We start from the raw sequence: 23,575 nt of genomic DNA on the forward strand, positions 1-23,575 counted from the left end.
TCCTTGGTGCTCAGTACCACAGACCATGGCCCTGCTCCTCCTCACCAGGGAGGTCTATGTGGGTCCCACTCTGCCTTCAACCCCCCTGCCCTGAGCCCAACGCTCCCAGGAGCAGGCAGGGGGGCAGCCAGCTAAACCAAGCAGTCAGGAGGCTTCCTGCCTGCCTTCCTCCCTTCCTCCTCCTCCGCGATGCTCCGGGCATGATTCAGGTCAAGTGGCAAAAACATGTGGAGGGCAGGACCTGGCTCCTGGCAGATGGCGCCAGGGCTGCCGGAGATGTTGCTGGGGGATTTGGCAGTGCCAGCTGCAGTCCCCACTGTCCAGCAGCTCCACAGCCAGGAGAAATCTTGGAGGCTTTCCAGGGCCGGGACAGTGGCCATGGAATACAGCCGGCATATCACGAACACCCCAGTGAGGTGGTCAGTGGGGTGCCCTGGGGGCTATGGAATGGGGTGGCATCATGTTCCTCAGTGCCCCACGGCCAAAAGCCTATGGCTGCAGGACTGGAGTTTATGATAGGGCTCCTGGGGTCTGGGTCCCCCCAGGGGCTCTCCTGGTGCTGCCAGGGCTTGTGGCTGCTGGACCACAACAGGGGCAGCTGTGCTGCCTGGCACCAGCACAACTCCACTGCCTCCATGCTGCTGGCTGTGAGCAAACGGCCCCTCTGCTCCCTGCGGGGCACAGGCAGTCCCCAGCCGGAGGGACCCCCCTGCCCTGTTTTCCTTCACCATTTGTCTGCCTGTGCAGAGCCTGTAAATCACGCGGTGGGGGGCAGAGAGATGGGCTGGGGTCTGGCGGTCCTGCTGGGGCTGAGGACATGTAGGGCTGCACCAAGGGCCAGGGGGTCCCACTGGGGGAGGGGAAATGCAGGGCTGAGCAAGAGGACAGGGATCCCCTAGAAATAAAGGTGCGCAGGGTTCTGCACTGTGTCCACACTGACACCTCTCACCATGCATCCGTCCCCATGAGGGACCCCAACCTTCTGTAGCCCCTGCCCAGGTGCAGACCCCCACAAAAGGGCATGTGCAGGCAGTGCCAGGAGCAAAGCTGGGGATGGGCAGGCCCTTGGCATGACAGGCAGGGAGCAGGCAGGGAGAAGGCAGGTGCCTGCACAGAGAGGGGAACCCCCACTCTGCCCTCCTCTTGCCCCTGAGTCTTGCTGGGCTGGGGGTTCACAGCAGCCCCTGGCCCTGACAGGCAGCAAGACGGATGGCAGGGGCTGTGTACTCAGCTGCACATCCCACACATGGCCACCAGCTGACGGGGACAGGCTGGGGGGGTCACCCAGTCCCTATGCCCAGCCGAGCTGCCCACGGGCTTTTCTGGAGGGCATGGCCACGTGTGGGGTGCTGGTGGCCTGTGGGGTCTGGAATATGGCGGGGCACAGACGGGGAAGGAGCAGCAGACAGGAGATGGCTCAGTGTGGGGTGGGGACGGCACACATGAGTGCGTACATGTGAGTGTCTGTGCGTGGGCGTGCAGCTGCACACATCTGTACATCCAGGCATGCATGGATGTGTACATTCATGTGTGTGTGCACAGGGCTATGTGTGAGTATGAGGGTGTGTGCACGAGTTTGTGCAGTTGCACGTGGATGTGGATGTGTGTATGTGCACGTGTGCCTGTGGGTGCCATGTAGACCCTGAATGCCACCACCTCCTGCTGCAGTGACATCCCCACAATGGCATAGACGTGTATGTGTTACCACTGCCTCTCCAGGTGCTGCACACAGAAGGATGGACAGACAGGAGCTGTCATCTCTGACTGGGAGAACAGCAGGAGCCATAGGAAGGAGGGAACGCTGCCGGCTCCCTGCCTGTCCGGCTGCCTGTGGATGCTGTGGCTGCGGGGCAGGAGGACGCGTGGCAGCAGCCGAGTTTTCCTGTGCTGCCTGGCAGGTGTGTGGTACAGAATGAGCCCCTGTGCCTGGGCCCCCCCAGCTCCCCCAGCTCTGTGGCCTGGGCTCTGACTCAGCCGGGCAGCACGAGGCACAGCCAAGGCTGTGGCATTACAAACCTTCTGCGGGCTTGAGCGGGTGCCAGGACATGGTGGGGTTTGGCATCACAGCTCTCCTGGCTGATCCAGCCAAACTAACTGAGCCCCGGGCAGAGGGCAGCACCAGGCAGTGGGTCAGGCATTCACGGGACCCTGCATGGGACATACAGCATGGAGGGGACATGGCCTGAGCATGAGGTTGCAGCCCTGACCTAAGCTCAACCAGGCATCCCTTGCTTGGGGGAGCATTGTGGGGTTGGGTTGCTGGGCACCCTGAGGGCCAGGTCCTGCCTCTGCTGCCAGGGAAATGACCCCTGCCCCCCACACCAGGGAGTGTTTATCTTCGAGGTGATACTTAAGTGTAAGAAAATAAACAGGGAGCAGATGGGCCAGGGACCAGGGCTGCCCCCAGCCCCGTGGGATTGCTCCAGCCCTGCTGGGAAAACACCACGGCCGGCGAGGCAAATGGATTCCAGACCCACGGCAATGCTGGAACATGTGGTCACCAGGACACTGGGCCTGACCCTGTTGAGCCCTGGTGAAGCAGTGCTGGACTGATCCATTCAACCCCACCCCATCCCATCCCACTATATCCCATCCATCCCATTCCATCCCACTCTGTCCTATCATATCCCATCCTATCCCATCACAACCCATCCATGCCATCCCACTGCATCCCACCCCACTGAGTGCCCCAAGTCCACAGCCCTGACCAGACCTTGGCACCAGGGGATGTCCAGGACTGGCTCCTCTGCCTGTAGATCCCCAGTTTCAGGGTGCTCAGGCCAGTGAAACTGCAGGCCTGGGAGCTGCCCTATCCCAAAACCACAGTCCTGTCCAGCTGGGCACACACAGCCTCTGAGTCCAGCTGCCTCCTGCCCGATGCTGAGCCCAGCGAGGCAGGAGTCTCATCCCAGGGGAGTCTATCCCTGTTCCCCAATGCTGCGAGATCAGAGATGGCAAACTTGGGAGCCCCCGGGGCCACTGGAGCCCCCTGGTGGGGAGGGACATGAGTCCCATGGGGACTGGGCATTGTGGAACATTTGGGGGAACAGGAGTTTCCCCATTTCCCAGATCGGGGCTGTTTTAGGGTGACCTGGTGGGTCCCCAGGCAGTGTGGGAAGCACCAGGCCTCCTCCACCCCCCGGGCTGTACCTGAGGGCTGGGGCTGCTGGTCTGGAAGGCATTACACGCCTGTCGCGCAGGGAAGTCTGTCCCAGTTCCGGAGCTGGGACCCACCCCCCACCCGGCCCGGGCTGGGGGGAGCCCACAAAGCGCCTTTGTTCCTGCCCTGGAACGAATGGATTGGAGGCAGCCGGATCGGCTGTCAGCCGGCGACACCAGAGACCCTGCGGGTCAGGCAGAGGGAAGGGGGACAGGTGGAGGATGGATGGATGGAGGCAGTGCAGGTCTCTGGAGAGACCCACTCCTGTGCCAGCCAGGGGGTTGTGGCACCAGCAGCTCCAGCTGGGAACCTGCTCCCACTGCCCACACCATGCCAGCCCCATGGATGCACCGGTCAGCCCTGGAGATGCTCACAGCACCTTGGGCACAGCGCTGGGTCCTGGCTCCCAGCTGGTGCCAGGGAGCCCTGGGAGTGGTCAGGACACCCTGGGGCTGGCACGGACCCCTGGCACTGTTTGCAGGGGATGCTAAACTGGAAAAGCAGATCCTGCAGCAGGCCTCCCAGGTGGAAGAAGCCTCCATAGCTTGCAGGGAAAGGAGTTGTGGGATCTGGGCAGCCTCATTTCGTTCCCACTCTATGGAGTCCCAGTTTTGCTGAGTTGCCTTTTGTCCAAGGGATGAGGGGCACAAGCCCATGAGAGTAGGGCAGACAGAGTCCATGTGAGACACCCAGCAGTGGGGGCACATAGGATGTGGGCAGACATCTGTACCTACCATGGGACACCCGTTTGGGGGGCACTCTGGAGATGTCCCCATTGCCACAGGAGCTGCCGCAGGAGCTGCCGCAGGAGCTGCTACCTCCTCCCTCCACCCCCCGCTCTCTAACAAGAGGAAACTTTTTAGCACGCCACAATTCTTAGGAGAAATTTATGGCCCATCAGGGAGCCACAGGCTGGGGCTGCTCTCCGTGAGCGCTTGCAGGGCTTCCTCCCGGCACACAGCTGCTTTGATGCGGCACATGCAGCTCTGCCGCACTGGAGTCTCTCTCCGGTCCCTTCCCTCATCCAGCACCCCCAGCCCACCCTGCTCTTCCTCCCCAGTGGATCCTGCGGAAACGTAGAGGCAGCGGTAAATTGTGCCCTGTCTGATGCCAGCACTGCCAGCTCCTGCCATGCAAACGACCTAGCCGTGCCCTCCTCTCCCAGCCCGTTTCTGCCTTGAGGGGGACAGGATCCGTCCTGGGAGGAGCATGGCTGATGAGGCAGAAGTGTCCGGCTGAGGTTCCTGTCCCAGTCCTGCTGCTGACTCACGGCGTAGTGAGTGAGTCAGTGGCCTTTCCCCTCCCTGGATGGAGGCTCTCGACTTAAGAGGGATGCTGGGATGCCCAGGGGATGCTCGAGGCGTTTTTTCTAGGCTGCACGTGGGGTGACGACGTGGTGCTTGCAGAAATGGCAGCATCCCAGCATGGCAGGACCGCATGCACCCCCACAGCTGGGCCAGAGCTGACCCTGAATTCCTCTACATGACAGAGCGGGCTGGCAGAGCATTGTCCCGTCACAGCATCCATCCCTCAGCACAGCATCCACTCCCTCACAGAACATCCATCCCCCTGCAAAACATCTGTCGCTGTCCTGTGTGCCCGCAGCCACTGCTCTTGCTGATGCCAGGCCACCACGCTGTGGCGTGCTCTGCCATGCTGGACCACTGCATCCCTGCTCCCAAGCTCAGCACCCCCTAGCACCAGGCTAAGGAGCTGCAGGAGTTTTGAACACCTTTATTCCAGGTGCAGCAGCGGGTGTCCCCCCCACAGGATTTTGGAGGTCCAGAGTCGCTGAGGGAGGGCTGGGGACTGGCCATGCCGGGTCGGCTGTGGCTCTTCCCGGTACGGCTGTGTGCTGCTTCTGTTGTGTCCCGGTTCTTCTGTACCCCTTCCCGGTTCAGCTATGCCCCGAATGAGCTGTGACTTGTCCCAGTTCCAGTGTGCTCCGGTTCAGCCATTCCCGCTTGAGCCATGCCCCGGTTAAGCCCGTTCCATCCCGGTTCAGCTATTCCCGGTTGAGCCGTGCCCCGGTTCAGCCTGTTCCATCACGGTTCAGCTATTCCCGATGGAGCCGTGCCCCGGATCTTCTCACCCCAACCGGTTCATCCCGTCCCGGTTCATCCCGTCCCGGTTCATCCCGTCCCGTCCCGGATCCCGCGGCCGCGCCGGGCGGCGCAGCGCGGCACAATAGCGCCACCTGCCGGCCCAGCCGGGCGCTTCCCGGTACCGGCGAGAGCCTGACCCATCCCGGCTGGAGGGACCCTGGGGACTCTCCAAGGCTGGGGGACCCTGACCCATCCCGGCTGGAGGGACCCTGGGGACTCTCCAGGGCTGGGGGCCCTGACCCATCCCGGCTGGAGGGACCCTGGGGACTCTCCAAGGCTGGGGGACCCTGACCCATCCCGGCTGGAGGGACCCTGGGGACTCTCCAAGGCTGGGGGCCCTGACCCATCCCGGCTGGAGGGACCCTGGGGACTCTCCAAGGCTGGGGGACCCTGACCCATCCCGGCTGGAGGGACCCTGGGGACTCTCCAAGGCTGGGGGACCCTGACCCATCCCGGCTGGAGGGACCCTGGGGACTCTCCAGGGCTGGGGGCCCTGACCCATCCCGGCTGGAGGGACCCTGGGGACTCTCCAAGGCTGGGGGACCCTGACCCATCCCGGCTGGAGGGACCCTGGGGACTCCCCAGGGCTGGGGACCTCGACCACATCTTCACCAGGCGCTCACGGGTCAGAACCAACAGAGACAGAGCGGGCTGCTGGGCATCCTCGGGGTGCTGGGCTAGCGCAGGTGGGGCGTGGAGGCGCCGAGGTAGGTACGGAGGTCGCTGAGGGTGGAGGGGATGATCTTGGCGGGGATGGTCTCCCGGCGGAGTGCCTGGTGGGCAGCGAAGCGGTGGCAGCCCCCGAAGGAGTAGAAGTAATCGCCACCCTCACTGCCTTTGATCCAGAGCACGTCGATGGGGGGCACCCGCTCGGGATCCTCCTGGGAAGGGGGAGAGACATCCAAGAGCAACACACCCCGGCACTCCCAACCTGTCCTGACACCCCCCGACCTGACTGTACCAGGGCTTGGGTACTGTCAACTTCCCCGGCAGTGCCCTCCGAGTGGGTGCAGGAGGGGCTGCCTCTGCATCCCGGGGGCTGTGCTCACCTGCAGGGTCTCCATCAGGCTCTGCACCTTTCCGGGCTCCAGCTCTGCCGGGATGGGCCGGATGAGGACACGCATGGGCACGTTGTGCACGGCCGAGATGTGCTGTGTATGGATGCTTCTGCCTTCGGCCTCAGCCATGGCTGTGGCTGGCGGCCGGCCTTGGCCTTCCTCTGTCCTGCTCAGCCGAGCCCTCCGCTCTGCCCCGAACAGTGCAGCGCCCAGCCGGGCCCCTCTGCTTCCTCCTGGCCCAGACATCGTCATCGTCACTGCCGCCGCCCCACGGTTTTGCAGAGTCACAGTGAAGGGGCAGGACAGACTTCCGGCCCGGGTGCTAGAGCCGGCTGGCCCGCTGCCCGCTCCGGAGAGCCTGCGGTCAGGGCTGCCCTCACCTCCTCTTTCCCTTGGGACACCCACGGGCACGCGGCAGCTGAGCCCCCCACCCTGTGTGCTGGGGATCCCCATCCTGTCCCCGGGAGTCTCTGGTCCCACCTGGCCGTGCCGGGGCACTAAGGATCATCCTGCAGCTGACTGTTGGGATACGCCCACCACCTGCCTGGCTGTACCAGGAACACGTCCCCAACCCAGAACCCTGCTGCGCTGACACCTATGGGGTCCACGGCGAGGAAGATGAGGCATGAAACAACTCCAGAGCTGAGCAGTGATGCCAGGATTCTCGGCAGCTGGACAGGCACCGAAGAACTTCAGCCCCGAGCCTTTCTAGGTCATTTCTTCAGACCAGTGTTCCAAGTGGGGAGAGGCTCCCCGGAAGAACTGGGTTTCCCACCCCTCTGGCTGCTGCAACCGGGGCACCCTGGATCCGCAGCAGGAACATGATGACAGTGGATGGCTGCTCCCAGTGCCCTCACCCTGGCTCCCTGGTGTCATGGAGGGTCCCCAGACACAGAACTGACTCAGAAGTGTGCCAGTGATCGTCAGAGATGGGTTGGTGAGGCTCTGGAATTAGTTTTTTGCTAGGTGAATCTGGTGATGACTTTGCGGGTGAAAGATTGCACTGATGTCACTGGGAGCTCAGGGCTCAGCTAGGTCTTTGCTGACAAGCTGGATGCTAAAAATAATTTGCCTTCCCTCATTGGCACCCACATGTGGGAAACGATGAGGAGAGAGGGGTGGGGAGTGGCAATGCCTGTCTGTCCCTGGGAGCAGGGGCTCTGCTGGGTTGTTGCCACCGGCGAGTTGAAATAAAATTTGCTCGCCATCCAGCGCAGCGGCGCCCCAAGGGTGTGAGCGTTGCCGGCGCCCTCCCCGGGCTGCCCGCCGGGCTCTGCGCTCGCTGCCGGGATTTCACACGCCGCTTTACTTCCAGGTCAGCGCTCTGCCGTGCTCACAGCCCCCGGCGCTCTCACGAGCAGGGTGGCATCGTAACCCCTCCTTGTCACAGCAGGGGTTGGTCTGGCTGCTGCCCACTGGCTGCGGGGCTGGCAAGGCCACGTGGGCAGCGTGGAATGGATGCTCCGGCCGCCTCAGCCACCCGCTCCCAGAGGGCTGCCAGGACATTGCCCCTCTGTTTGGGGCAGTTCTCTCCACGATGCTCCAGCCCAGGAGTGGGCATGGGCACAGGGCACCGTGGGATGGGCAGGCTGGCAGCTCGCGTGCCACCACCTGCCACCTTGCCGACACAAATCCCTCAAGACACATGGTTAGTGGCAGAAATCCCTTTTATATCCCTGAATTGCGTTACAAGTAATACTGCGGGTGGCCGGATCTCAGTAGACTTGTCATACTGGGGCTGGCAAGTAAAAAACCTGGCAGAAAAAATCTATCATGCACGGAAAATTATTGCTGTAGTATCTGCTATTTACAGGAGAGAGGGGCAGCAGCGCAGTGCTCCAAGTCTGCCGGCCTCAGGACACCGTGCTCCGCGGAACGGCGCCGGTATCGTGGAAAAAACCCGGTAGGGTGCCCGCGTGGCCAGGGCGATGCTCATCCCCTCTGTGGGGTGCGGACGTGTGGTCACCGTGCCATGGCAGCGAGGACCATGACAGGGACATCCCCACTAAACCCGTGACCAACACAGGCACCGAGGCAGCGGGAGGAAGACGGTGCAGGGAGGAAGACGGCGCAGGAAGACGGTGTGGGGGTGCGCGCGAGTGCGGCCCCGGGGGTGCCGGGCTGAGTCCCGAAGTGTTGGGGACCGGCACAGGATGACGGGGCTGTGGCAGCTCGCGGCCCGAGGTAGGAAGCGGAGGCGTGGGTCGGGCCCCGCTCCGGAATGCCGTGCGCGGCGGTTGCTCCGGGGCCGGTGCGGGGGCGCTCCGCCGGGAGGTTGCATAGAGTGGCTGGTTTGTCCGCACTGGGCTGGCGCGGGGCACGGAGCAAAGCAGGAGCCCGTGGCAGCAAGGAAGACAAAGAAGAAGGGCTTTGCCTTTGGGGGAGGCTTGCAGGACATGGAGCCTGGGCTGCCGGGCCAGCTCGTGCCCTCCTGCCTCCGTGCCCGCCACACAGTCCGCTCTCGGGGTCCCGTCCCCGTCCGTGTCACCGTGGCTGTGTCCTGGGCACGGCAGCTCTGCTGCAGCTCTGCCACCTCCTGCGAGCCAGCGCTGGCATGGCCCGGCCAGTCTTGACAAATAAATAGTGAAAAGCGTAAGTAATAAATAATATAAATAAGAACATTTAAATAGACTCACCCAAACTTTACAGCTACTCTGACCCCCTCCTCCTGAGTGCAGGTGGGGGGCAATGGCGAGGGAGCCGGGAGCCGGCTGGAGAAGGGGCTGGGGATACACGGGGGGTGGTTGGGGGGTTCGGGTGCTGCCTGCCCCAGGGTTGGGTCTCCAGCCCAGCTGCCAGCCCAGCCATTCACATGGGGAGGGGGGCTGCACCTGCCTGGGGGGCTATTCCCCATCACCGTGGCAGGGGCCAGTTGTGCCTGGCCAAGCCGGGAGCTGGGAGCTGATGGAGGATGTGTCCTGTGGATCTCTGCTGGAAGCCCCTCGCTTTTCCCTTGGCTCTTCCCCTGACTCCAGAGCTGCATATCTGCAGGGCCAGGGTGAACACTGTGCCACGGGGCAGAGGGGCAGCAGGGGGCCCTGGGTGGTGGGATGCAGGGAACCCAGGCTCCAAGGGTGACTGGCAGCCCTGCCCTCCGTCAGCCTCAGTAGCCGTCAGTCCTGCTGAACCAGCAGTAGCACCAGCCCATGGTCCCATCAGGATTAGGGTCAAGGGGAGGGTTTGCTCCTAGTGGGGAGCAGAAAAGTGTCTTTTCTCCCCCGGGATCCCCCGGGAAGAGAAGCAGCAGCTCTAAATAAATAATAGTAATAAATTAAATAAATAGAGGTGAAAGTCACGAGCTAGGGGAGGAAAGTCTCTCCTGGGTCTGGAAGAGGTCCCCAGGTGAGTCCCCCGCAGAGAGACCTGCCTGGCTGCGGGGTGTCTCTGGGACCAGGGGAAAGGAACTGGGTCCCACTGTGGGGGACCCGCTTCCCAGGGAGCAGATGGGGAGTGAGTCTGTGGGGATGTGTCCTCCAGCCTCAGCACAGCAACAAACCAGCTGGCTGCAGCTGCAGGAGCGCTAGCACAGGGACTAGGACCAGGATGGAATAGGGGTGGGGACAGGGTGGGATGTGTAGGGGAATGGGAATGGGCATGGGATGAGATGGGGATGGGGATGGGGATTGGATAGAAGGATGAGGTTGGGAATGGAGATGTGCCACAGGGGTTGGGGGGCTAGTTCCCTATTGCACAGCTGTGTTCGGAGCCCTTGAAGCAGGCAGACTCGTAGTGCTTGTTGAGGTACGACTTGAGGGCGAAGGTCTTCTCGCACTGCTTGCACTTGTAGTGCTTGAAGGCGGAGTGGGTCTGCATGTGGGCGCGCAGGTTGGAGCGGTCGGCGAAGGCTTTCCCGCAGTGGGAGCAGCCGAACGGCTTCTCCCCGGTGTGGGACCGCATGTGGCCCTGCAGCAGCCAGGGCCGGCTGAAGGCTTTGCCACACACGTCGCACTTGTGCTTGAGGTTGTGGGTGAGGACGTGCATGGCCAGGGCGGGCATGGAGACGTACGCCTTCCCGCAGGTGGGGCATTTCCTCGCCATCTTGCTGTCCAGGCTGCGGTGGGTCTGCTTGTGCCGGCTGAGGTTGGAGGAGGTGGCGTAGGTCTTACCGCACTCGGGGCAGGAGTGGCGGTGGCTGCCACGACGCTGGCTCTCGCTGCGCCGGCGCGACCGCCCGTCCGTGATGAAGAAGGCATCCATGGAGTAGCTGTCTGTCACTGCCGCCTCCCCATTGAAGTAGCGGGCGGAAAAGCTGGACTGGGGGCTCTCGGGATCACTGTACTCCTCGTGGCCGGGTGCGTAGGCTGGGTCTGGTGGCGGTGGTGGCAGACCTTGCTTCTTGTCAGTGTCATAGCCGGCTGGCGCCAGGCAGTGCTGGAGGTACCCTGTGGGGACAACACAGTGGGGTCATTGTCCCTTCAGAGCAACTTTACCAGGGACAGGAAAAGCCACGAGCCAAAATTGCTCATAGGAGGTTCAGAACCAGGGTAGTCCCCCCCAAACTGGTTCCTGTCCCCACTGAGCCACTGAGCACCAGAGCTGCCTTGCCCTGCTCTGGCTCCTGTCTGCATCTGTTGGCAGGATGGATCCCATCCCGCAGGGCTGCCCGGGATGGGAACTGGGGCTGGAGCTGCAGAACGTCCAGCTGCGCTTGCCCCGGCTTCAGGCAGCCCCTGGGGGCCATTAGCCGCCAGACAGCTGTCGGTGCCGGGAGCTCATTGTTCACCGGGGCCATACCGGTAATGAGCTATGCTCCGTGGGCAGCCGGGATGAGCGGGATGAGGCTGCCCCAGGTTCCCCTTCCTCAGCAAAGGGGCTGGGAAAGCCCCCCACCTCTCTGCTGTCCCCACAGGGGCTATTCCTGGAAATGGGACAGTGGCAGGAGGGCAACAGCACCAGGTCGCTGGCCTCCTGCCAAAGTGAGTACCTACAGCCCCCCAGATGTGGAGCCAGGCTCGGGTACCACTCCACTGGTGTCACACACGTGACATTGGTGCAAGTCCGCTCATGACCCTGCTTCGTATGCAGGACTCCCATCCTGTGTCAGAGTGGGCACTGCGTTGGCATCATGGTCCCTCTGTGCTGTCACACAAAGGTCACTGCAGGAGCAGCAGTGCAGCCCCCTTCCCACCGGACCAGCAATCCTGGGGACATGCTGGCACCCAAGACCCCCAAACTGGTCCCAGCAATCCCCTGCCTTGTGAACACTGGTCCTTGCAAGCTGCTTCAGAGGCCTCATCCCCACTGATGGTGACAGAGGGGCTGGCCCCCGCCTGGGGTCAGTGTCCCACCCCACTGCAGCTGCGGCCGAGCATCCCCTAAATCCACACCCCGCGGCAGCACCCACAGGACCCCTTGGCAAGCAACTGCTGCCGTTTGTCCCGTGGCGGCCAGGGATGCCCACGGTGGGGAGGGGGTTGCATGGCGGGAGCAGAGCCGGGCCCCCCCGTCCCCCGCGCCGTGCTGACAGCGCGGGCTGTGCAGAAAGCGCTCTGCTCAGCAATTTCTCACGCTGCCTCCGAGCATGCAGCAAGGTTATTTCCAGGAGAGCAGCGTCGGCAGCTTCTGCCCAGCTGCAGCACATCCCTCCCCCACCGGCTCTTGGTTGATGGGGGGGGGAGCAGAGGACCCCCAGGCCAGACGGGCTTTGCACCCCGGCCCCTGGCAGGGAAAGCCTACCAAGGGCTGGGGAGCACTAAAAAGCGGGGACAAGCACCGCAGCGGCTGGACGATGTTAGCTTGTGCATGGCTGGATCAGGCCCATTCCCGCATCCATCTCCGTCTCCCAATCCACGAGCAGCCAGGAGTCCCAAGCCTATGCAACAGACCTCCCCAATCCATGGCCAGCCCCTCTTTCTGAGCAGGTGCCTGGGCTGCCCCGTTGGGGGGCTGTGTGCTTCGGGAACTCCGAGCCCACCCCAGTGTTCCCCCGCAGGACGGGATTCCAAGGACCACGTCCACCCCCAGTCCAGCCCTTTGCACATCTCCCGCTGCTGGGGGTACCCCCTATTCTCCCCTCTGCCCCGCTCCCCGTGCCCCGGAGGGCGCCGGCCTCCCCCGCGCTCCCAGGGGGGCTCGGGGCACCGCTGCGAACAATGAAACCCGCCGGCACGGCGAGGCTGCCGCCCCCCGCCGCCCCCAGACCGGTTGCTTCGTACCCCCCAAGCTGTCGTGGGAAGGAGCCCACTTCGGTGCCCCATGGGCGGGGGACACTCGGGGCTGCCCACGGGGCTGACGCTGTCACGCAGGAGATGTTTCCCCAAGGACCAACTTCGGCAGCGGCCGGTGGCCCCGGAGAGGGGGACAAGACGACGACGAGGGATGACATACCCCACCCCGCACCCCTCGCCCGCCGCGGGACACAACGCGGGGACCCCCGCCCCGTCCTGCCCCGCGTTCCCCCGGTGCCCCGCCGGGCGCAGAGACAATAGCGGCGGGGGGGCCCGTCCGGACCCCCGGCCCCGCACTCACCATCGCCGGCGGCGGGGCCGGGCAGCGTGTAGGGGGGCTCCAGCGGGGCGTAGGGGGGCGCGGGGGCCCCGGCGGCCGGGAACGCCTCCGCTTTCAGCTTCTTCACCAGGAAGGAGCGGGGCATGGCGGGGCCGGGCAGCGCTGGACACCTCCGGTACCGGCACCGCCACCGGCCCCGGCCCCCGCACCGGCCCCGGCCCCCCCCGCCCCGGCCCCGGCGCTCGGCCCCGGCGGTGCGCACGGAGAGGCGCGGGGAGGCGAGTGCGAGGGGCGGGGAGGCGGCAGGGCGGCGAGGAGGAGGAGAGGAGGAGGAGGAGGAGGAGGAGGAGGAGGAGGAAGAGAAGGAGGAGGGGAAGAGGGGGAGGAGGAGGAAGACAGGCGGTCGGGGGGGGGGAGGGGGCCGCTTCGCCCAGCCGCACCCGGAGCCCCCCCAGAGCCCCCCGAGCCGCCGGCAGCGCGGGGTGCCCCGGGCATCACGACACTGTGGGGTCCCTGGTCCCTCCCCCTGGTTCCTCCCCCCACCCCGGCCACGGACAATGGGGACACAGGGGGACGGGGGGAGGACGGGGGGGGGGGGGGGGGGCACATGCCTCTGCCTCCCACCGCCTTTGTCTCCCTGCCGCCAGTCCCCGGGGCCAGGGAAGGATGGGTCTGCCGGGCGGGAGTCTTCATCCCCATCCCTATCCCCATCCCTGTCCCCCGTCCCCATTCCTGTCCCCTGTCCCTTGTCTCCATCCCTGTCCCTGTTCCTGCTTCTTGTCCCTTTCTCCTCTCCTTGTCCTTGCTCCGTGTTCCCATCCCTGTTCCCTGTTCCCATTCCCACCCATCTTCCCTGTTCTCATCTCTGTCCACAGTCCCTTTCCACTGTCCCCTTTCTCTTTCCCTTCTCCCTTCTCCTGTACCTTTTTCTCTGTCCTCAACCCTTTTCCCTCTTCCCTGCCCTCATCTCTGTCCCACCTCTGTCTTGTCCCTATCCCTGCTCACTGTTCCCATCCCTCTTTTCCCACCTTCTCTCCCTTTCCCATGTCCCTGTCCCACTCCCAGTCCCCAGGAAACACAGTGACCTTTGGAGCCACAACAATAGCCAGACTCGTGGCAGTTCATTGTTCCCTGCCAGAGCCCCCACTCTCGCTCCCCCCTCGTCTCACTGGAGCCCCCACTCCCACTCCCACTCCCCCCCCTCCTCTCTGCGCTCCGCTGCAGGCAGGCGGTGGTCCGGGACTGCTTTTCCCTGCAGTTGTGCCATCTGAAGGCCGGAGTTGTGCCATCTGAAGGCCGGAGTTGTGCCATCTGAGGGCCAGTGGGTGACACGGGGACCTGGCTGCCAGCTGACCCTGCTCTCCCTGAACCTTGTGCAATGCCGAGAGTGTTGCAGCACTTAATAAGGATGGTCCCTCAGCTGTTACTGCAGGCAGAGCACAGCTGGCACAGGGCAGCCCTGGGCACACTGGCCCCTTTGGCCGAGGATGTGGCACTTAGTCTGGGGACCAAAAGCAGCAACCCCACAGGCAGCACCACGGGTCTGCCTGCTCCCAACCGTGTCTGCTCCTTCAGTCGTGCCCAGAGCCACGTCTGGAGCCAGCCCTGCATCACAGTGCCCCTGCTCACTGCTTTGTGTGGTATCCCACAGCCCAGGGCATCCCACAGCATCCCGCAGTATCCTGTAGCCCAGGGCATTTCACAGCCCACATCATTCCACAGCCTAGAGCATCCCACAGGCCACGGCATCCCACAGCATCCCACAGTGTCCGATATCCCACAGTATCCCACAGCATCTCACAGGATCACACAGCTCAGTGTATCCCACAGCTCACAGCATCCCCCGTCCCAGAGCATCCCATATCCACAGCATTCCACATCCTACAGGATCCCAGGGCTGCTCCCCCCTGTAGTCTGGGGTCTCTCCACTTGCTCCTGCAGCGCTCGGCCAGGGATTGCCGGCAGCACCACGAGCCCCATCTGTCCCTGCAGCACTTCCCTGACGTCAAGGCTCTGCCAAGTTCAAGGTCACCTTTCCCGGAGGGCTGCGGCCCCGAGGGGACATTGCCTGCCGGGCTGCTCTCGGCATCCCACACACACACTGGGCTCCCGGCCTCTGCTCCCTGATTTATTTATCCGTGCGTGTGCCTGTTCTCTCCTGGAAGGCACGTTTGCAGAACGGGCGATTACTTACGCCCTAGTTGGGCCTGCCTGCCCGCTGCCCGCTGCCCGCTGCCTGCCCGCTGCCTGCCCACTGCCTGCTGCCTGCCCGCCCGCTGCCCTGGGATTTTGTCTCTCTCCAGGCTGCGGTGTAATAAGGGAGGTAATTAAGTGTAAAAGGCAGGAGGAGGGAGGGCTGGGAGGGGGGAGCAGCCCCGGCTCCTTTTGGAGGCAGGGGACTGCGATAATGTATGGTAATAACCGCAGCCAGCCCTGCCGAGCTGATAGCGCTGACGGCAGCGCCTGGGCCCCCCCCAAACCTGCCCCCACCACTGTGGGGAGGGGGAGCAGCGCCAGAAGAAAGGCTCAGCCTTCCTCCACCGGGTTTGTGCCTTCCTGAGCAGCTGTATGGAAATAATTCCCATCGGAGGCAATTGTTTCTCTGACAAGAGGGAGGGGGCTGGGGGGGGTAACATGGGTGAGGGGTTTTGGGGGCTCTCAAAGGCGGGGTTTTGGGGGCTCTCAAAGGCAGGATCATCCTCTTGGGGGGCAGGGGGAGGGAGGTCAGGTCCCTACTTCAGCTCCCAGTCTACCCACAAGGGACACATCATGCTACTGGAATGAGACAAGCTGCCCCGCCGTGCCCCCACATCTCTCACTGGTCCTCAGCTCCCCCATCCTCCACGGACCCTGGACACAGGCTGTGGGGTCAGCCAGGATCTGCCAGAGGATGCCCACTAGTGCCGGGGGGCAGAGCCTTCACTCCTGCCATCCCTGCTGCCTCAGCTTCAGGACCCCCACCACTGCCAGCTTGGGGGGCTGCTGGCCATTAGGTATTCCAACTGCGTCCTTCCCAGAGGCGCCCGGGTCGCAGCCGGAGCCCCGAAGTGGCTCCAGTCCGTGGTCTGGTGCTGCCGCCGGCGCAGGGAGCAGATGACAGACAAAGGGCCGGGGACAAAGGCCCGGCTGCCTTGTGCCCCAGGGAAGGGGCGCAGGCGCGTGCAGGGCACGGGTGCTGTCCCACCCCGGGGCTGCCGCTGTCCCGACCTCTCGTGCTTGCCATGCCCCAGTGCCCACTTGGCCCCCGCCCTGGCTGGCATGGCTAGAGCACAGTTGGGTACCAGGTGGCCCAGCCCTGGCACCGGTGCTGTGCCACCCCTGCCGTGGGCATTGTGCCCACGCTGCTCTGGTGCAGGGCTCTGCTGTGGTCCCTCCCCAGCTCTGCCTGTCTCAGGGTGCAGCAGGGCTGAGATGGGGTGCAGGGGGCACACGGCTGTGGGGAGGGAGCAGAAAGCACAGATGGGACCACAGCAGAGGGTGGCAAATATCACGCATGTCCCTCCAGTCCCACTGTGCCTCAGTTTCCCCAGCTGCTATTGGGGGCCTTGTGAATGTCCCGTGTCCCCCACCATCCCCCTCCCCACAGCCGCCTTTGTCCCCACTCCCCCCAGCTGGTTGCAAATCCCCTGTCTGGGGGCAGCTGCCACAGCACAGGGCTGGGAACACCACCGGTGCTGCCGGGTGCAGCTGGAGCTGTGCCCACCCACAGAGCCCAGGGGGGCTTTAGGGCACGATGCCAAACGGTGCCAGATCCCCCAGGGGAAGGGGTAGGACATGGCCCCAGTTGAGAGGTACCCAGGTGGGGGGCACTGGCGCATGGAGGATGCAGGCAGCAGGGAGGCAGAGAGCTGAGTAAGACACCTTCTATTGCTTTCACATGATGGGAACACCCTGTGGGACAAATCCCTGAAGATGCTGCTCCCTGGCAGAGCCCATCAGGGAGCTGGTCCCAGACCATCCTGGTCCCACTGCTGCTTCCAGGCCAGCCAGCCTCGCTGATTTTGGGAGTTCATGCTGGCAAGAGCAGCGGTCTTGGGGTGCCCACCCCACTCATTCTGGGCACTGCAGGCTGCAGTAGTCAGCAGATTTGAAAAGGCTGTAGACATTGACAAGGGGGAACATGAGCAGCGCCCCAAGGAGGGAGCCCAGCTGCTCCAGCACCCCGTACCACACCAGTGCGCTGTGGCTGCGGCTCCGCAGGATCACCCCGGCCATCGCCTTCACATAGGAGAGCGTCCCAGTGAACAGCACCCAGGAGAGGATCTGGTGGCACAGATGAGAGAGAGGTCAGGGCTGGGGGATCTCCACTGAGGGGACAGGTGAGGTCAGGTCCAGGTGTGGTGTCAAAGACCTCCCTGAGTGAGAGGGACACCATAACTTACGATGACAGCATCACCCCACTCGGACTGCTGGAGGAGTGGGCAGGGACTCATCACCGCGATGGCCATGTTGTAGGCACCAAAGCCTGTCCCTGCCATGGTGAGGATGCCCATCAGGGTCAGGGACCTGCAAGGGACATGCAATTGTCACTGGAGAACACTACCTGTCCCTGGTGAACAGCACAGGCACGCAGCACATTCTGGCTCCTTGCTGTCTCCACCCTCCTTTCCTGGGGTGTCTGTGCTGCCACGGCATGGGCACCCCACAGACCCCCTCCCACCCCCAACTCTTGCAAAGTAGGGGCCACTCTTAACGGCAGAAGCCCCTGGTGCGCACCCTGCTGCAACCCCCAGGACCCTACAACCCACCTGCTGGGCAGGAGCATGGCCACGATGCAGGCGAGGGGGTTGGCCATGGAGCTGAGCGTGGCTGCCAGGTGATAGGTGGTGTGTCCATAGGGCAGGCAGGAGTAGGACTGCACAGATGGCAGGACCCCGTTCGTCAGGGCACTCACCCAGGCGATGAGGAGGTAGATGAGGGTGAGCTTGGTTAAGGAGTAGGAGAACTTCTGCGGCAGGATGTCCCCAGGTCCCTTGAGATCCTTTGAGCATGAGCAGCCTCTGTTCAGCTGCAAGTCAGGTCCCTCGTGAAGGACCTGGTCAAATGAGTTCAGCACGATGTTGCTGGAAAAGAGGTGCTGCTTAGAGAGCTCCCACACCTTGGGCTGCCGGGTGAGGAAGAAGAAGGCCAGCAAGCAGGTCAGCATCATTGCAGTCATGAGCAGGAAAAAGATGAGGGTGGAGAACTTGGGTGGGAGGTAGCGTGACTCCAGATGAAAAATGGTGCTCTCCATGGTCTCATTGCCGGTGGTGATGTTGACCTCGTAGCTGACATTGGTGCAGCTGGAGATACCAGAGCCCTGGCCCAGGGCAATGAGAGCAGGGATCAGCCCACTGAGCCCTTCGCCTATGAAGAAGGTGGATGTGTACTGGGGCTGCAGCTGCATCATGAAGGGCAGGAAGGTGACAGAGGAGGTGCAGTCCACCAGGGCCAGGAAGAAGGTAAGGACTAGGAAGGGGATGCTGTGGGATGTCCCGGAAATGAGGGACGTGTGGTTCCAGAGGAAAGCCAGGAGCAAGCAGGCCATGACACCCACGGACACAATTGCATAGATAACAGCCACCTCCTTCAGCAAGCCAGGCCGAAAGCGATTCATGAGGGTGACGAAGAGTGGTCCCACGTTGGCCATCTGGATGATGATGGTGATGTACGAGGGCAGGTACCACTGCTCTGGCAGCACCGTCACCAGCAGTGGCAACTCCACCCACAGCCCATTGATGGCCACCCAGGAGCCCATGCCAAAGGCACAGGCCAGAAAGTGGGTGAGAAGTGCCATGGCTCAGGGCTGGGTGCCTGGGCCTGGGAGTGATGCTGCTGTGCTGTGGGGAGAGACTTTGATGAGTGGTGAGGTGAGATCTGACCCTTCCAGATCCTGGCCCTGTCCTCCCATGACCACTGCCTGCATTGGTAGAACAGCTTCCCTCCTACGTTCTGTGGGGGTGTGGGGCCCACAGCCCAGCCCAGCCCCACTTTGCCCTCTGCAAGCCCTGCGGACCCTTCTGCCCCCTTCAAGTGATGACAGAGTGCCCTCCTGCCCTGGGTGTGGATCCTGATGAGCTCCACCTGGTCTCATCCCGGAGGGCTGGGGCTTGGGAGCAGCAAGTGCGGTACCCAGGAGGGCATTGAACCTGTGCCAACTCACGTTGCAGCTCGGTGCAGCCTGGAAGGGCTCGGCACAGCCGGGTGCAGGGGGAAGAGGGCTCTCACCTGGGGGCTGAGCGTCCTGGGCAGCCGCTCTGCTGGGAATGGACGCCTCGTACGTCCCACTGCATCCGCAGGGCAGGACGACGCAGCGCCCGTCTCCTCCCAGCCAGGACCCGCGCGATCCCGACACGCCCCGGTGGCCGCGGGAGACAGGCCCCAGCAGCCCATCCTGCAGCCCAGCCTCGGCTCGTACCAGTCAGCTGAGTCAGCTGGGATCCAGACACCTCCCTTGCCCACTCTCATCCCGCCCCTGGGAAGAACTCTGACGTCCCTATGTTCCGTGTCCCCGCAACCCCGCGGAGCCGTCTCCAGCCCTCTCCCGGGGCGTTGAGGCCGCCAGAGGAAACTCACGTCTCACGGGGCTAAGCCTGGCGGGCGCAACAACCCGCTGATGGTCCCGGCCCCGGCCCCGCGGGGAGGCATCGGGGCTGGAACAGGAACCAGGAAGGAAACGGGCTCCGGTCTGACCGGTCCCTCGGCAATCTCCCAAGGGGAACTCACTGCGCTTTGGGGACAGGCAGCACCACGCGGGCGGGAGCCACTCCTGGCTGCCGCAGCAGTGACGTGAGGCGGGCACGTCACCACCTCCGGATGCGTACGGGTGATAGCCTGGCCCTGCTCTGCTCCTCGTCTTTGGTCCCAGCTGGCAGAGTCCCCAGCTCAGGGGGGGTTATTATTCTTGGCGGTGTCCTGGACTTTGTCCTTGTCCCCGCCTGAACTGCGTCCCACCTATCACAGACTCTTCTTGCAGGTGCAAGTGTGACCCGGTGGCGGTTCCTGTCCCCATCAGGATCTCTGCGGGGTCAATGGGTTGGCACGGGGCGCTGGGGAACCTCCGAATGTGGCAGCTGTCCCACCTTGGGACACTGCGGGGACCAAGCCGTGAGCCAGCGGATGAGCCACTTGCACCGGTCGGGAGGTGACACGGCTGAGGAGACAGACCCCAGGTCACCCCCAGCAGCACCCCCCCTCCCCCCCCCCAAATCCCAGGACCCCCGCCCCAGGATGCCTCATGGCAGCTCTTCCCCCAGCACCCACCGGGTGTCGCTGGGAGAGCGGGCTGCAGCCCTGCAAAACCTGGGGCTGCCTTCTCCCGTCTGCTTCCCTGCCTGCGTCCCTGTCCTACCTGCCTGCAGTGCTCGTCCCTGTCCCTCGGGGGGATACAGCCTGCCCCTCCACCCTGTCCTGCGCCTGTGGGAGCACCCGCGGCAGCCAGGACCGTTGGGTGCAGTGGGGACAAGAGTGTCCCTTGTCCCTGGGGCTGCAGGGACGCTGGGTGACCGTGGCGGGGGATGGTCACAGTTTGAGGTACTGCTGTGATTTAACCCCAGCAGGCAGCTCAGCCCCCCGCAGCTGGTCACTCATACACACCATGGGATGGGGGAGAAAATGGGAAAAGATAAAGTGGTAAAAGGGACAAAACTGGCGGATTGAGATAAAGTCAGTTTAATAGGAAAAGCAAGGAAGTCCTACAGTCCAGGATATTGCGGGGGGGGGGGGGGGGGGGGAGGGGCAGAGCTGTCCCATCCACGTCCCCTCCCAATTTCTATGCACCCCCAGCGCTCTCACTCGGTGGTGGGGCAGCAGAAAAGTCCTTGGGGCTCTGTGAGCATGGCTCAGCCATGATCAAACACTCCTGGCTTAGCACTGCTTTCAGCACAACTCCAAAACAGTCCCACGCTGGCTCCTATGGGCAAAATTACCTCTGCCCCAGTCAAACTGGTACAGGACCCTAGGGGACCTGGAAGGTGGGGAACAGGTCCAAGGTGCTGGGGGAAAACCAGGGGCAGGGGGCTTAGAGTGAGCCCGGGGCAGCTGAGGTCATTGTGTGTCCATGGCGATGGGGACAGGGAGGGGACGGCAACTGTCCTGTGTTTAATTTGTCGGCACAAAGAGGCAGCTCAGCCGGCAGCGAGACCCTTCCCGGGGGCGAATGGCTATGGGGCAGAGGCAGTTTGAGGGGGTGCTGGGTGTGGGACCCCCGTGCTGCCCCTTCACGCTACTCACCCAAATCCACCCGACGCGCGCTGCCTGCCCTGCCTGTGCCTTCTCCGCCCCCTGCCTGCCCCCCAGCTGAGCTCCCGGCCCCCCCGGCCCCTCGCCCCTCCGCACCCCCGGCAGATGCAAGCGCAGGCCCCGGAGGCAGATGGCAACATTTGGTAGCCGAGTGGTCCCTGCCTGCGGGACTTCGCTGGGCTGTGATGACCATCCCTCCAGGAAGCCCCATCCTCATCCAGCCAGGGCTGGGGGCCCCATCCCAACTGCAGCCAGTGCAGGCCGGGGGGTGCAGCAGGGATCCCCAGGGTGGGCACACTGCCCATGCTGTAGGGGTGACAGGGTGGCAGGAAGGCATGGAAGGAATGGCAGCTCAGAAGAGCAGGCGTCTGTCCTTGAACTCAGCCCTGGCGAGACCCATCCCCTCATATCTTCTATGTGTGAGCAGTGAGGATGGTCTGCCTGGGCAGAGGGTGGCTGCTGCTCCATTGCTGGGGGACAAAGCGACCCCCTCACTCCAGGGACTACTGGCCACCTTATTTGAGAGGCTATGACCCCCAGACTTGGGGACCGGCTGGCGGGTCTCAGCCTGGACCCTGGCAGCCCCAGCCCCATTTGCATTCCATTTCCATGTGAAAGGAGCAGGTCAAGTTGAAAGTTGAAAGGCTGGTGGGGGGCAGTCGGGAAGGGGCCGCTGCCGGAGGTGAGACCCCAACAAAAGGGCTGGATCCCCAGGGCCCAGTGTTCGCCTGGCCATGGGCTGCAGCCACGGCCCCACGGCAGCCACCATCTGTGGGTCTGTGCTGCCGCCACCACCGGCCAGACAAAGGCCTCGTGCCCGGCCTGTCCCCATCTGTCACCTCCCTGGCTCCTGGATCCCTGAGCAGAGACCGAGTGTGAAGATCCTAGTGCAGGCAGCATCATTCCCTCTGCCCACAGGGAGTGGGGTGATGCTGGGTGCAGCACGTGCCTCCCCCTTCCGTCCCCGTGTTCCTTCTAGAGCAGCTCCATAGAGCTCTCGCTGGGGAAACTGAGGCAGGAGGAGGTGGTGGCTTGTCCCGGGTCAGGGCACGGCAACGAGCTGGAATAAAACACCACGAATTAACACCCAAGATGAAGGGGCTGGGGACCTCTCTGCGTGGGGGTGCCCACACTGCTGAGCCCCAGCCCCGCGGCTTGGCCAGTGTTGCCAGGCACCCTAGCTGCCTCCACCCAGCACTTCCAGGAGGGGAATTTGCCTCTCAGTGTGTTTTTTTCTGGTTGGCACCTTCATTTAGCATTGATGCCGAGGCAACAAGATAATGCTTGAGCTATGCAAAAATCTGTACCTATGCAGAAAGAAGGAGTTACTTTGTAACAGGGTATGTGAATGAAGTGCTTTTTAGTAATCACGACATTAGCAGAACAAGCTAACTGCAAAAAGCTAACCACTGGCTATTTGAGCAGACAGTGTTATAGAGCATGCGCAGGGAACAGGGGTGAAAACTTCAAGCCCGAGGAAGACTTATGAGCCTTCATCAAAAACGACCACGAGGAGGCTGACGGCCACCTCGTTCAGGAACCGCGCGTGTGCTACAAGGGCTGACATAATCCTGTGATTAGAAAATATGTTGCAATATGAAGGTTAAGAAAGTATAATGTGCACATTAAATAAAAAAAAGTATAAAAGCTGGTACTGTGCGAAGAATGGACGAGTGAGTTTGTGGTGGAGTTGTCCCCCTCAGCTCCCGGCCTCGAATAAAAAAATACCTGCTCTGTGGGCCTCATACTATGTTATCTTGCCTAGTTTTCATGCATCAGCAACCAGGAGGTCCCTGGCACGAGGGAGTGTCTGGAGGAGGTGAGAGCAAAGGCACTGCCAGTGCCCGATTGTCCCTCTGTTCACAAACACCGTCCACGTGTCCCTGGAGCAGCGGTGGAGATGCTGCACCGGGTGCTGGGGGAGCATTCCTGCGGAAGGCGCCGTCCCAGAGCATGTCCTGGGATGCTCCCGGGGAGGGCGAGGCTTGGGGCGCTGCCTGGATCCAACGCCCTGCTCCAACGGGCCAGACGTGCCCGAGCAGCTCCTGCAGCCTCCTGCCTGCACCCGCACGGCCTCGGCACCTGTGGGGGGACGCAGCCTGCGGGCTCTGCCCTCGCCTACCAACTGGGATTTTCCAGCTCAGCCCATTGTGTGAATCTGGGCTTAGGGCGGCCCTCTGGCTCCCAGACTGTGTGCTTCTCTTGGCCCTTCTCCCTCCACCAGCTCCTTGTGTTTCTTGCTCCAGGAGCCGTTTGAAAAATGCAGGACTGTAACTGAGCTCCATGGAACAAGCCAAACACTCATTCCTTCCGTGCAGAGCTGAACGAAGATGCCTTTAGCATGGAGCAGGAGCCACCCTGGGGCTGGGTTCAGGCCAGCAGGTTCAGGTGGCTGCAGGCTTGGTGACCCTGTTCCAGTCTGTCACCTCCCTTCCTACTATCCCATTTATTTCCCTACATTTTGGAGTTTGTTGCTGCCGGGTGCATGAGGAAACAAGGTGAGATTTCCAAATCAGAGCAGGCCCTGCCGACTGGCCACACCAGTGATACAAGGGAATCTGGGTGCCCACAGGAATGCTGGGAAT

At 63.1% G+C, this 23,575-nt stretch overlaps 3 protein-coding genes across 6 annotated transcripts; all 3 read right to left on the bottom strand.

Moving 5' to 3' along the window:
• Positions 1-4,501: 4,501 nt before the first annotated feature.
• SRXN1 (sulfiredoxin 1) lies at positions 4,502-6,575 on the bottom strand (the record flags this gene model as incomplete). Its single annotated transcript, XM_082292720.1, has 2 exons — positions 4,502-6,146; positions 6,315-6,575. The coding sequence occupies 2 exons, from the start codon at positions 6,573-6,575 to the stop codon at positions 5,943-5,945; spliced, it is 465 nt and encodes a 154-aa protein (XP_082148846.1). The 3' UTR covers positions 4,502-5,942.
• A 3,319-nt stretch (positions 6,576-9,894) lies between these two features.
• Positions 9,895-12,915, bottom strand: SCRT2 (scratch family transcriptional repressor 2; the record flags this gene model as incomplete). The annotated part of the gene is made up of 2 exons (XM_082292652.1): positions 9,895-10,705; positions 12,792-12,915. 2 exons carry the CDS (start codon positions 12,913-12,915, stop codon positions 9,999-10,001), a joined length of 831 nt encoding a protein of 276 aa, XP_082148778.1. The 3' UTR covers positions 9,895-9,998.
• A 3,821-nt stretch (positions 12,916-16,736) lies between these two features.
• On the bottom strand, positions 16,737-19,559 carry SLC52A3 (solute carrier family 52 member 3). Of its 4 annotated transcripts, none has more exons than XM_082292717.1 (4): positions 19,476-19,559; positions 17,519-18,589; positions 17,153-17,276; positions 16,737-17,033 (listed from the first exon to the last, which is right to left on the bottom strand). In XM_082292717.1, exons 2-4 carry the CDS (start codon positions 18,544-18,546, stop codon positions 16,821-16,823), a joined length of 1,365 nt encoding a protein of 454 aa, XP_082148843.1. In that variant the 5' UTR covers positions 18,547-18,589; positions 19,476-19,559; the 3' UTR covers positions 16,737-16,820. The 4 variants fall into 4 exon arrangements, with proteins under 4 accessions (XP_082148843.1, XP_082148841.1, XP_082148844.1 ...); XM_082292715.1 differs by lacking the exon at positions 19,476-19,559 and adding an exon at positions 19,326-19,455; XM_082292718.1 differs by lacking the exon at positions 19,476-19,559 and adding an exon at positions 18,978-19,145.
• Positions 19,560-23,575: the final 4,016 nt, after the last annotated feature.

Source organism: Coloeus monedula (genome assembly GCF_965178545.1).
Source record: "Coloeus monedula genome assembly, chromosome: 17".
Lineage (NCBI taxonomy): Eukaryota > Metazoa > Chordata > Aves > Passeriformes > Corvidae > Coloeus > Coloeus monedula.

Excerpts from the sequence above, each read along its gene's own strand:
- SLC52A3 (XM_082292717.1), bottom strand. The coding sequence starts at position 18,546 with ATGGCACTTCTCACCCACTTTCTGGCCTGTGCCTTTGGCATGGGCTCC. Across the intron at positions 17,277-17,518 it reads GCCATGCTCCTGCCCAGCAG|GTCCCTGACCCTGATGGGCA; the intron begins GTGGGTTGTAGG and ends TGTCCCTTGCAG. Across the intron at positions 17,034-17,152 it reads AGTGGGGTGATGCTGTCATC|ATCCTCTCCTGGGTGCTGTT; the intron begins GTAAGTTATGGT and ends CTGTGCCACCAG.